The sequence below is a fragment of the Amblyomma mixtum genome, chromosome 7 (genome assembly GCF_055824585.1).
Source record: "Amblyomma mixtum isolate Tamu chromosome 7, ASM5582458v1, whole genome shotgun sequence".
In the NCBI taxonomy this organism is placed as follows: domain Eukaryota; kingdom Metazoa; phylum Arthropoda; class Arachnida; order Ixodida; family Ixodidae; genus Amblyomma; species Amblyomma mixtum.
In genome coordinates, this window is record NC_143018.1 from 79,502,498 (window position 1) to 79,516,675 (window position 14,178).

Genomic DNA, 14,178 nt, shown 5'->3' on the forward strand with positions numbered 1-14,178 from the left:
TGCAGGATACTCCTTTCCCGCGGAGGCAACGCACAGAAGACTTGCGGCAGTGGTCAAGGTGACGCATCATTGTTTGATGACTCTGTCTTCCCCTTCCCATCCCCCAAGGTGTGAGAGAGCGAGAGAGCATCAGCACCACCCCTGCCGTGGGTGGTACCCCCGGCGTCGTCAACTGCCCACCTGATTGGTCATCGTAGTCCGAACTTTATTCCCCAGTCAGGGATCTGGGGAATACGAACCCTATTTAACAGGATGTGTTGTGATCACAGCATTCCCATCTCGACTGTAAATATGTAAAATAAACCGTCTGTACAGTTTCCTCGATAACGCAGTCCGACACCGCCCTTCGGAGCCGGGACCTGCGGGGCTGAACGAGTCGGTCATCTCCAGGACCCATCCGTCTCCAACAGTGCCTAGTCGGCACCGGACGGCAGTTCTCTCAAGACAATTTGATCGGACAGTTAGTCTTTTCTTTATAATTCACATCTTGACCAGGCAGATCTCTCCCGAAATGCTCTTTTTCCAGTGCTTACAAAGTGCCGTATAAAATGCGTAATAAATACCATTTTCCTGTGTTTAAGTTGGACAGACAAAACAGTCGGTGGAAAAACAACCAAAATACACAGGTGCCTTACTGGAGGCCTTCAGAATATTTTGGATCACGTGGATAAACTTACAGTGCACTGACATCGCACAGCGCGCAAATTCTTTTCCGTTTCACCTCCATTTAAAGGCAGCCTCCAATCCCGGGTTCTACCCACATCCTCGGGTTCTCCAGCCGAGCGTCCTATTCACTGAGCCATTTCGGAGGGCGGAAGGAATGCTAGTACCACTGCAGGTGCGACAAGAAGGTATTTTGACGCTATGAGAAACCTGGAACCGAATGACAAACTGCTGTCCCAAAAAATTTTCCACCAAATTGGTGCGGAAATTAGGCCCATGTTCTGGCGGAGTGGTACACGTCTGCTTCGTAGCGCTTATTATCCAATGCAATGTAAAGCTCGCATAAGGAATTATGCTCAATTTTCTTTTAAAAACCGTACATCTTCGCACTCCCCCCCCCCCCCCCTCCCCCACACCAATCAGGCGCTAGTCTACTGAACCGGAGAACCAGGGTTCAAACCAGACTACAGCGGCGGCATTTCGATGGGGGTGAGGCCCGAGTGCTGTGTGGTGTCAGTCGACGTTAAAAATCCCCTGATGGTCATAATTATTCCGCAGACCTCTATCTCAGCAAGCCTTTCTTCCTTTCTTCTTTCACACCCTCCTTTATCGCTTCCCTTACGGCGCGGTTCCGGTGTCCACCGAGATATGGAATACAGTTGCTGCGTTATTTCCGCTCCTAAAAACCAACCATTTGCCACCTGTGGGTTCCTCATTGTAGACGTTTGAGTCGGCGTTGGCTTAACACACCACCTGACAATCATGGCAGGTAGTAGCAGAGCAACACGCCACCTGCCAAAGGGAGAGCGGAGGAACGGACAACCGGAAGGTGGCGGTCACCGGAAGATCCCGGTGGATGGCTAGCAGTGTAACACGCCACCCTGCAGCTGCGCTGAAACTTCGCAATACCAACTATCGTAGTGGACCCTCAATTTTTGTGGTTTTGTTCATTTAGCGTAAACACGGAATCGCTTGTTCGCTTTCAGCTGGCAATCCACATGGGAAAGAAGATAGATGTGCTGGGTATGCATAGTGTACTGAAGCAAGCTTGAGAACTATGCTCCATATCCAACCAATCTCGAGTAGTATGACGTACAATTTTCTTGCAACACTTTGTTGAGACATGTACTGAAAAATGGGTTCTTTATTTGAATGTCGAAGTGTAAAGGAGCAGCTTAGATACAAGAACAGACACCATAGGATGAAATCAATACACGAGACTCGTTGCGAACTGCTGTAGCAATTTTATTACAACATGAAGATGTCAGCAGCCCGATTTTCGCGTTCTAACTATAAGCAAGTATTTGGAAACGAGCTCTTTGTAGCGACACTGATTTCGACCCGCAGTTGTCATGGATCTTTTAACCAAATGACGCTCCATTTGAAAAGGGGCATGCACTGAGCGGCCAAACCAGCTTTAGTCGTCAGTTTATCAATGCCAAAGAATTATATGCTTAATCTAGAACGAAATGCGGCGTCGGCGCTTATCACCTGCGCTGCTCCCAAAAGTACCAGATGACTCCGCCGTGATATCAATCAAAACCAAAATTTCTTCACAAGGTGCTGGGAATTTCACCCAGATCTTTCAGATTTCGAGGGGAGAATATAATTAAAGGCCATAAAATCGCATTGCTTCTTTGCGAACAAAGGTGAACATCGTATATGCGCAGCCTTACGACTGTATGCTAATGAGTAGGTGTGTCATTACAAAGGAAGAGAAGATAATAACAAGGTAACTAAAATAAAAGAAATTAAGATAAAAAACGATGCTTTCGCATTAAAAGCACAAATAGACGTAAGTACCCTCCGCTAAGTTTGAGACATACCTTCATTGTTATACAAACTCACTTTCAGACAAATATCGAAGCAGTGATGCTGTGTCAAGTTGTAAAATGTCACTTGTTAGCAAGACAATTCAGCAGTCTGCAACGCTGAATAAAGAATAAAACGTGCGGAATTTTGCATTTACCTCTCTTCACTTGTTACGAAGTCATTATTATTGGATGCCCGTAAGATTTCAAGAAAGGTATGCCTTGCATGACGGCTAACCGTGAACGCATATGTTGTAAGGCGCATGGGATTGTACACCAGTGGCAGGAGAATATTCCTGAAAACGGCACGACTATCTGACGATTTCACTTCCCGTGACGCACAGGTGCTATCTGAGGCTCTCCTTATCTAAACACGCGAATGAGCACAGGATGTTCTTTTTCTCTTTTTCTGTAACCCTGCATAAGGGCACATGTCACAATTGAAGGGTCCTTCCATTTTGTAAATTCGCTTGTGCCGAGTGAAGTTTGAACAGTCTCCACTTAAAAAGTGGCAGATATCGCATTTTAATGGTTTTTCGCCAGTGTGTCTAAGCTTATGTCGAGTGAGGTTGACAACGCTAACAGTGCAAAAGGGCACACGTCGCAAATGAAGGGTTTCTCGCCAGTATGCTTTCGCTTGTGCACAGCTAGACTGCTAGAGCGAGCAGTTGTAAAAGTGCACATGTCGCACGTGAAGAGTTTTTCCTTAGTGTGCCTGCGCTTGTGTCGAGCTAAAATTCTAGAGTCTGCAGTTGTAAAAGCGAACATGTCGCACTTTAAGAATTTCTCATCAGAGTGCATACTATCGTGTTGATAGACATTTCTCGATTCCGCAGCTGTAGGACAGGTGTCTCGATTGAAGTTGCTTTCGCCTGTGTGTACACTACTGTGTGGAGGGAGGCATTCAGACTCTGCAGGTGTGAAAGTACAGGTGTTGCGGCTGAACGGGCTTTCGTCAATGTGCGTATTGTCATGTTGAGTGATACTTCCATACTCTGTTGGTGTAAAACTGCCATCTCGCGATTGGAGGAACATTCGCCAGTGTGCGAACGCTCGTGCCGAGTTAACCTCGCAGAGTCTTCAGTTGTAAAAGGGCACAAGAGATACTCATACAGCCGTCCTTCTATGTTGCATCGCATCTCATGCTTACCCTCGCACTTCGCAAACTCCGCAGGGTCCTCGGAGCTTTTGGATGGCGCTCCTCTTGTCTCGGTGTGCATGTGTCTCGTAACATCGGCAAAGTTCGCTGAAACATAGGCGGAGGAGGGGCAGCTGAACACATCTTCTTTCAATGCTGGTGGCGGTCTCCCGAACGAATTCTGTTCTATGAGTGAATACAGGTGCTATGCTTCTTTTCTGGTAGTGTTCACCGCCCTTTCATGCTGGTTGTTGTCTTAGAATGAGCCCAGAACACAACTTCCGTCGTGCTAGTCTGGAAAGCACACCGCTTCTGCAAATAAAATTGATAGAATGTGTAGCGTTAGGGAGAATCCGTTTTCCCTTATGCGTTGTGATTAAAATGGTTCAAGCATGCCAGGTTGTTGGTTGCATGGAAGAACAATTCGCGCTAAGATCCATGCTAAAATAACATGATTCGCGGACATTTTTATTAAACGCACCACGTCAACGAAATTTCTAGTATTAAGGAGAGGACGCATGTAGGCTTTCAAAATAGTACTCGTACTGTATCTACCCTCGTATGCTGATAAGGCAGCTCTGATATCACACCCAACCTAGGAAACGCTGTTCATGACATTGTGCTCGTATAAACCACTGTATGTGGCGGAGTTTGACGCTGACGTCTTTTGTAACGCTCTAGCCCTTCAAGCCTGAAGCGGTCAGTTGTACAAGTTTTGTGCAAAACCGTGTATGTACTACCGTATTCTATGTGCACTGATGCGATAAACTTGAAGCTGTTTTCCTCCTGCATGTCAGCCCTAACGAAAAACAAACTTCGCATTTAGGTTGAGAAATTTTGTTTCCATGTAGAATTCGTATTACAATAAGCACTTAGCGATACCTATCGGCTCATCACACAACTGAGATCATGCCTGCAAGTCTCATGTATTGTGAAAACGAAGCACAGTTTCGCAGTCATAACCCACAAGCGCAACACAGTACAACTCGTCAGTATTAGTAGCAGGCATGGTGGTGAAAATATTTTAATGAAATTGTTTAGGAGGTTGTAGCGGTGGGTGGAGCTCTCAGCAGACTAGAAAAATCTGAGGAGATTGAGTAATCAGCAGATCTAAAAGTAGCTATAAATCATCAAGAAGAATCGAAAGATTAAGAAAGAAAAGATTGCACACAGAAAGCACAGATTATTCATCTAACATTTTAGGATGCATCGGAGGTATCAGTATATCCAGAGTGACTGCTAAAGAACGTCAGAATTAAAACATAGGCTCTCGGTAAGGGTCCTTGAGTTGCTTGCGAAACGAAGTACTCGAAGACAGATTTAAAACTGTAAGCGAGTCTTTGTGTTTTAAGGCGAAAGTCCTTTGTTGGCTCATCGTTGTCGTGAACAAAATATGTCCCGCTTTTCACGGGTGTCCACCGAGATATGTGAGAACAGTTACTGCGTAATTTCCTTTCCTCAAATACAATTTTCATTTTCTTCATTACGGCCCCTCTTTCTTCTTTCTTCTTTCGGTCCCACTTCCTTTTTCCTGCACGGTGCGGTTCAGGTGTTGACCGACATGACAGGAATTAGTGCCATTTCCTTTCCTCAAAAAGCGTTGCGTTCAAAGTCCAAGGCATCGTGCCGAACGGGTGGTGGCGTTCCGTGGACTCCCTGGCAGCGCTACAGCACGCTGTCGCGTTCCACGCCTACAGGCGAAGATTGTCATTAATTGGCAGTTAATTATTATTTAGTCATTAATCAGTGATTAGCCATTAATTAGTGGTTTTTCAGTACTTAGTGTTTAGCCATTATTATGTGTGACGTCAGAGAGCGGTGACGTCACCAGGGCCACAGAAGCAGTCAAATGGACGCGGAAAATGCTTTTGCCTCTATGCATTATAGACAGTCAAAGTGCCCCCTGAAATTTTGTGAGCAAGGAGGGCATTGGTTTTTTGAATAATACACAAAAGCTGTGGTGGGTTCAACTTAACTGAAACACCTAGTGTATCTGCGGGAACGACATGATTCACTTCAGGAAAAGGTTCTCACACAAACGGGAGAAAAAGAGTAGTTAAGGAGGAAATTTCCTCCTGGATGCCGTAGACTCTGGGATGGTAATATAGGAATTGAAAAAGAGGAGAAAATAGATAAATTCATTGCATTTTGGTGCCCGCGATGCTGTAGATGCTGTACATTCAATAAAACACCATTATGCAGCTCGACGTAGCATAGCCTGCGTAATTAAACGCCAGAAGATTCTTTCAATTTTACAGATATATATTTTTTTAAATATGAGAAGTACGTAGGTGCGCAGCCTGCACAGCCGAACGGAGATTACGAACTCATTAGGTATGAAAAAGTACACAAGTACCTGAAGTCTACCAGTCACCTTTTTTGGCATTTGAGGGACAAAGTTGATAATCAAAATTGATTGGTTTGGTTCGATTTTATGGGGTTTAATGTCCCAAAGCGGCTCAGGTTATGAAGGACGCCGTAGTGGAGGGCTCCGGATAATTCGACCACCTGGGGTGCTTTAACGTCCACTGACACCATCTTTCCCTACATTTAAATGTGACCGCCTTAGCCGGGATGAAACTCGCGTCGTTTGGTTCAGCAGCCGAGCACCATAACCACTGAGCCTACGCGGTGGCTCGTAGAGAACTGAACAGTGGAGCCCACTTTTAACGAACCTCAGGGTAGCTCAGATTGCGTTCGTTGCATCCGAAGTTCCTAGTAAGCCGACTTTCCCAGGAAGCGAATTTCATAGTAAGCGGGAACAAGCATTTGTTCCTCAGAAACGTTCATTATCCGCGTCGGCTTCTGCAAAGTAAACCATATCACGGTGCTTTCCAAGCTACGCTAAGCGGGCATACGTATGTTTCCGTCCGAGACCAAGCACTTTTCATTCGGTCGCGAGAAGGTCATTGACACCACATTCACAGAAAGCAGCACGTGGTGCATCGAAAATTTGTCGAGAACGAGCAGAAGCTCCTATATTTTTCGCCATGTCATGGATGAGTTCATTAGCCACTCGACAAGATAATCATTAATCGCCCTTATGAATGTCATTCTTGGTTGCACGCTCCACGAATTATAACGAAAAGTGAGGCCTTATGCAGCACTTTCACTTCGGCTTGAAGCGTGCGAACGCGCACGCCCCAGAATATAAGTGGGCTGAACTTGCCGATAAGAGTGAACAGCAGCCTGTCTTAGCCGTTCTTGCTCGTTAACGCGAAATTATCGGTTCCTTCCACCAGCTCAGGTGTCGCCTTCCAAGGCATTTGTTTTGGACGGCATGGTTCGGTAAAACCCACTTCGTCGTCAATGTGCTACCTTTCGTACTCAATTTTTTGGTCTCCGCATACGCTCAGAGGGCTGTTGTCACGAAGGATCGGAGGCGCTCCTTAAAATCCGTGCTTACCCGACAAGCGGGTTTTTCGACTGCGCGGGCGAACTTGTGGCTCCTCTCCGTTCGTTCTTACCTAGTACCGCTGTATAGGTTTTTGTATCTGAAATGCAGTCCCCATTACCCTTCTGCAAATTTAGAGAGTAGCTATACCCCCCCTTCGCAATAAGCGAACGTTCGTTATAATGCAGTCGTTATAGGCGGGCTCGACTTGATATCTACGGGCATAAAGTTTTCTCATTTGCTACGTACACGGTGCGCGTAAGGCAGGCGTGATGGTACATAGATGCCTGGATTGGATTGGAGAAACTGTATTGATCTAAAAGATCAGTGGGGCGGGATGAATGGCCCCCTAACGGAGGGCGACCTTTCCCACCCAGTCTGCAAGCTCGGCTGCGTGTTCTTGTCAGGTTCCGTCAGGAGCTTAAGCCAGGCCCTTCGGGAGGGAGCCGGCAGAAGGTCTTTTGGAGATGGATTTTCCATACAGCCCCATAGGATGTGTTCGTCTGTTGGTACGTTACCGCAATATATGCAGTTGGGATCGATGGGTTGTGTGGTAGTTCTAGAAATAAGAATTGGGGTCATAGCTGTCCCAGTTTTGGCCCAACATAGGTTTGCCCAACATAGGTTATGTTTGGTCCAACATAAGTTTCGTTGATGTGAGACTCCGAGACACTCCCCGATCACTCCCGGTTTGCAAGAGCTCGGGCATATCGGTTCGCCTTCTCGTTTTCCGCATTTCCCTCGTGTGCAGGGACCCAAATAATGTCTACGCGGCTTATTCTTTGACTATGTTTGATTAGACCTGTGGCTGCAGAGCAAATCAGGTTGTTGTTATAATTTTGGATTGCAATCTTAGAGTCGCTAATTATTGTGCTTACGCTCTCGTCCCTGAGCGCTAAGGCAATGGCTACTTCTTCGGCCTCTGTTGCTGAAGTTACTGTCGCTACAGCAAAGAACCTGAGCTGGTCTTCTGTCGCTCGCACCATGGTTGCGAAGTATTTGTCTTCCTTTTCTCGGGCCACGTCCACATAGACTGCAGCTAGGTCGCTACTGTATTGATCTTCGATTCTTTGAGCACGGTTCGCTCTCCTACCTGCATGCCTTTCCACTTATTTTTTCAGGGAGGGGTAGGATTTTAATGTGCGTTCTGATTGTGATCGGCAGCATCTCCCTGCAACTAGAGTCGTACACCGGCTCTATCCCTAGCCTGTATAGTTTCATACGGCCTGCAGTAGAGGCTGAGAGCCTCAATATTTGTGCTTCCTTATGCGCCTTTATCAGCTCTTCCAGTGTGTTGTATATGCCTAGTTCGAGTAGCTTTTGAGTCGGTGTATCTGGGAAGCCCTAGAACTGCTTTGTACACCGTTAGAATGGTCGCATTAACAGATTCTACCTCTCTTCCGTTTAGATTGCAGTATTGTAGAGAGTATGTAATGCGGCTGATCATGAAGGCCTGCACTATGCGGCCGAGATCTTGTTCCTTCATCCGCTATGTTTATTAGTTACTCTTCTTAGCAGTCCTAGTACTTGTTTACTTGTGGCCGGAATGGCCTTTAGGGTATCGTGACCTCCCCCATCTTCGTCGAAGGTGAGGCCAAGGATCTTGAGGCTATCCACTTCGGCAATATTGTTTCCTGCCAATATGATGTTCAAGAGTTTCCTCGCATTAAGGTTTTTGCAGTGAACGCATCCAGCGCATGATCTGATCTCCACTGCATGCACTTTGGGCTTTGTTGGGGAGCACGTTAGCCCGATGCAAGCGTCATATGAGCTGATTGTGCCTGCCGCTCTCTGCAGTGCCTCTTCTACCTGTTGCTTGGTACCGGTGTTTGTCCAAATAGTAATATCATCGGCATACAGCGCGTGTTTGACGTTTGGGATTTTGCACAGAAGCTACGGGAGGGATCTCATGGCTACGTTAACAAGGAAGGGGGAGAGGACTGCCCCTTGTGGCGTGTCATTGACACTCATTTGAATCGCCGATCCTTGGAGCTCCCCAAATTTAATTCTGGCTTTTCTGTTACTAAAGAAATTTATGATGTAATTATATGTCCTGGCCCCTACGTTCATCTCGGAGAGATCCTTAAGAATCGATTCATGGGATAAGTTATCGAAAGCCTTGCATAGGTCTAAGCTGAGGATGGCATGCAGTCGCTTCTACCTTATTTTCTGAGGAAAGACACTGTTTTTGAATCATCCAAAGTATGTCCTGAGTACAGAGATGCCTGCATGGCGCGGAAGTGCCGGCGGGCGCCGTTAGGTGGCTCAGACCGTAGTTTCGCCCCACTTTCCCATGTACCGCAATACTGTGCTCAGGACTCCACTTAAGAGTTTGGCGGCGACGATAGCAACAAGGGCGTTTTGCGGTCACCGAAGAACACAATGACAGCTGCTCTCAGGAGCGCTAAATTTAAAGCTGAGAATGCACCTTCAGGTAAGGCGCGAAACTCAATGGGTACAATCTCGCGCGACTCAGAGCCAGCAGCGCGGAAATGTGGTAACTCGAGATGAATATGGTTGTTCTTCGCACCCCAAAGTTAAAAAGCCCGGTACCAAGGTTATGAACCAACAAACCTTAGAAAACTTCACGGAATACATTCCATGCCCTAATAATGGCGAATCTTCATGACGGTGTCTACTTTGCGACCCAGAATTCGACCAGCAGCAGCTAAAAATATCCGTCGAGTTTGCATCGCTCGAAATGGCTTGCGGAGTAACAGCTGACGCACTAATTGTTTAGATGAAAGAATGCATATTTAAGGAACTTTCTACTTCTATTTCCGCATTGGAGTTCTCTAGAATATTCGGCGCAGAAATTGTCTTGAAGACTGGCTAGATGTCGACGTATGTAGACGAAACGTGTGCTGGTAGTAGCGGGCAGGTAGGAAAGCGTGCGGCATTCCGCTACTCCAAAAGAAAAAAAAAACAACCGAGCGATGTGTAAAAGAACAAAATTTGACAAGTTGCGACAGCGAAAAAGTTCCCCCTTTTCACTGCTGCAACCTGTACGTTGTCCTATTAGTATGCTCACACGCAGAATTTTAATTATTTGTGTGGCGCCAAACCAAGGCCAAGCAAAAAGAAGCAACGCTGCGGGAGGCATGCTAAGCCACACCTCGTTTTGCTATGTGAATTGCGCGGGAATAGCTGTTATATCTCCATAAAACAGAGCTAAGAACAACGGGCAATCGAACCAATAGACAGAAGCCGCCCTAAGTTCGACGAAACGATTCATTTAATGTAAGCCGGAATATATATTTGGGCTAAAATCATGGCTATAAAAAAAGGCATGAGGCGTGCAATGCGCGAAAGAACAGTTTTACTCGCACAGGGTCTCCCTAGAGCTGGGTCATCGGCGTTCTAGTCCTGCTCGGACGTTTACTGAAATACGGACACTACACAGCGGGCTAAAACTGCGTGACGAAGCAGCCAGTGTAGACGCTGGACACCGTCACAAGTGTTAGAAACTTTGCTGACTCTCTGTTACGTCCCGTACTGTTTGTCTGAACACACGCTCCCGCTCTCTCATGTTTTTTTATGTGGCGCCACCAAGTGAAAACTACGAAGGACACGACTGCGTAGTGCGTTTTTTTTTATTCTTTTTTTTGTATTATAGTGCGGGGCGCCTTTTGGTGGCCAATGCAGGAGTGGGTGTGAGATGTGTAAAAATGTTTGGTCCATCCCAAACAACAAAAACAAGGAATGAGACCACATGAGCACACTGTCAAGCTTCTGCGCGACAAACGAGCTCGTAAAGTACATAAAAAGGCGTCGTATTTCAATGTAATGGTCGAAAGCCCCGCAAAGCCACACTTGAAGAATCAAACGAAGTAAAAAAAGAAAAACTTACCGGCTTGATCTTACTGCAGAGGACAATGATTCGGGTGATGGTAAGGTGACTACATTGCAAGGTAACTTTTTCCGGACGGCTATCGTTCAATGAATAAATGACAGCTTGTTTGAATGGGTTCTGCACTGAGGCATTAGTATTGTTTATGCCATATTTCTGCCTAGTCTGTCGCGTTCTAATGTACTGCATATTGCCACCAAGCATTGCCAGGTGGCGCATAGCTGAAGACGACAAGTAGGGCTCGCGCCGTGTGGAATCTGTCGCTTTTCCTCCCCAGCTTGCCTGGCATGGTCTGTCTTCGTGCCTGGTATTAAAGCCCCCTTCGTCAACAAGTACATTAAAGTCTGGTGGAGGTGTTGGGTACCCGTGAGCCCATGCAAGAGACCCCTCCAGGCAGCCGTCGCGCCAGCCCTGTACCGCTTGACACCCCGGTACATCGCTTCAGTCGGAGGATCCAGAATTAAAGCTCCATTTCCTTTCCTCAAAAAGCGTTGCCTTCAAAGGGTAAGGCATCGCGCCGAACGGATGGTGGCGTTCCGTGGACTCCCTGGCAGTGCTACAACACGCTGTCGCGTTCCACTCCTAAAGGCGAAGCTTAAGCGACATCAATTGACAACTTGCAGAAATGTGAGCGCCGTCTACAGTACAGCGCCGAAAGCTGCAGTTCTTTGGGTGCGAGACTATTTGTGTGGAAAAGATGGCACCTCGCTAGCTTGGCGGAGCTTGGTTGGTGCCCTTTCTTCGCGTTTGAAAACTTCAAGGTTTGACCATTGTGCCTCTGCCAAACGTATTTTTCGAGCCCTGCGCGACTGTGAACCCTGTGCGTGCAAAATGATTGAAGAAGACGGTATACCATTTGCATTTTCGTCAACCGGGTGGACGACTGACGCGTCGCAGTGTAAAATAACAAGCGACAGCGTGTGGATCTATTTGAACTCGCTTGCGCCGACCTTGCGTCAGGCGCATCGTGGCTGGGCCCTCAAAGAGAAAGGGTACGTAAAGAACGTTATGCTAAACGTTCTCACCGCCGACGCGGAACTCGGTCTTGTGCGTGCGGCGTGCGCGCCATCCATGAAAACGGGCGTCTACACTGTGTCGGCGTGGTACTTCCGTGCTACAGGTGCCATCGCTGGAGCTCACTGCGAATGTGTTGCAGGGTAAGAGACTTTTTACTTGTTAGCAGTTCTCGCGGGTGCGATGTCAACACGCTGAACCGCTCACGCTTAGCCGAAAACTATGCCATATGCGAAACTCCGAAAGTCAGCTTCCCTGCGTAACTTTAGCATGGTCGCTTGGCCTGACGAAGCGACAAACTGTGTGTAGCGTTGCTTCTGTCTGAATATTCACGCCCTCTCCCTACACATTTTCCGAGCACTGCTGATTGCAGCTGCGCTTCTAGTGCCGCAGGTGTCTCACTAACAGTTACTTGGGTCCTGAAATGCTTGAGAGAAAATCGGCTTTGCTACAAAATCGCCAAATGAGGCGCCACGCCTACGAGCGCGGGGCTGCGTGCCTTTCCCGGCCGTGCTGTTTCGGCTTCGAGCGTGCGCGCGCCCAAAGTTTCTTTCGCTGCAGCGCCGGCAACAATCGCATTTTATAAAATCTAGAAACTGACATGAGCTACAAACCTCGAAATAAGTAAGGCACCCAGCTGTAGCTGGTAAACTTTTTAACTATTAGATATTAACCAACCTGCTAATTAGCACATCCTAGCTATTTTCTAATGCACATAACCACTGACAGTACAGTAGATCTCCTAAATTACATAGAAGATGGCGATACAGAAGGGCACAAACTCAAAGTATGAAAAATACCTGCATTATCTCTTTCAGGCTGAGCGAGACATGCCAGCATGTTGCGGGCCTCTTGTTCACTGTTGCTGACAAGAACCCTGTACCAGATGAGAACAAGCCATCCTGCACAGACTTGCCGTGCAAGTGGATAGTTCCTGCAGAAGGTTTGCATCATTGTGCAAGAAGCTAAGCACTGTCCATTTTCTTGAGTTTGAAGGTGTGGAGTTTACTAGTTGAAATGGATAAAATGTCAGGGCAGGCATAAATGCTCAGCTTGCTACTGCTGCCTGCATAATACCGAGCCATTTTGTGGAAAGTAGGCGGATACAAGAACTGGGTGTGCATAAAAGTGTGTAAAATAACACTGAAATGCTCAATTTGTTTCCATTTCAGCAAAGAAACCTGCAGTAAGAGTGCCTCTCCAGAAAATTTCGTTCCAGAGGAATGTTATCAATAAGCCGGCCTCCGTGAAGCGGCAGCATGGCTACGATCCCTGTCAAAAAGTGCAATGTGGTCAAGACATTGCTAAACTGAAAGCAAGCCTTGCTGCTGCATGCCCAACACTGCACGCATTACGTTATATGTGCTCCAGTGAAAGCGAGCAGGCAGTGAAAAAAGAAGCAGCAAATGCCTTGCCGCAGCTGAGCGATGAGGAAGACTTGTGGAACCAACGTGCCACAGAATTTGTTGCAGCTCATTTCAAGTCTTTGCTGGCACCATCATTTGCTGAAAGGAAGCACATATGCATGCACACACTGGGGCAAGCCAGCAATAAGCAGTGGTTTGTAGAAAGGACCGGCCGCTTAACAGCCTCAGTATTTAAGAGGATATGTCGCTGCATAAAAGTGGATGGCTTATTGAAGAGTCTACTGTATCCAAGTGATAAAGCAGTGTCAGAAGCAATGGCATATGGTCGGCTACATGAAGTCTCGTCTGTAGAGTCATATGTGGCGCTGATGCAAGCCCAAGGATTCAGTATAGAAGTTGAAGAGACTGGCTTGCACATTCACGAGGAATACGGGTTCCTAGCAGCATCGCCAGACAGAATCGTCAGAGTTGATGGGCAAGAGGGCTTGCCTGAAGTGAAGTGCCCGTACTCCAAGAAGGGGATGCCGGCTGAAACAGCATGCAATGATCCGACGTTTTGCTGCAAGATTGTGAATGGGGACGTTGTTTTGAAACGAGATAACTCCTATTATTTTCAAGTGCAAGGGCAGATGGCTGTCACCGGACACAAGTGGTGCGATTTCGTCATTTGGACTGAGAACGAACAGCTTGACATGCCAGCACACATTCATTGGGAGCGCATTGATTTTGACGAGTCCTTTTGGAAGCAGGATATGCTACCTGCCCTGCTGCACTTTGCACACCATGCACTCATCCCCGAGATGCTGACAAAGCGAGTTAAAAGACTTGGGAAACTGTACACATGCGGGCAGTATGTCTCCTATAAGAAACTACAGCAGGGTTTTTATGTCGGCCAACTTGCAGATGAGGGCCTAACAATGAAAATCAGAAAGCTGAAGTGA

General features: G+C 47.0%; 1 protein-coding gene across 1 annotated transcript; it reads left to right on the forward strand.

Moving 5' to 3' along the window:
* The first annotated feature begins 11,687 nt into the window (after positions 1–11,687).
* On the forward strand, positions 11,688–14,178 carry LOC149336591 (uncharacterized). Its single transcript, XM_089554736.1, has 3 exons — positions 11,688–12,013; positions 12,689–12,813; positions 13,043–14,178. The coding sequence occupies exons 1-3, from the start codon at positions 11,688–11,690 to the stop codon at positions 14,176–14,178; spliced, it is 1,587 nt and encodes a 528-aa protein (XP_089410862.1).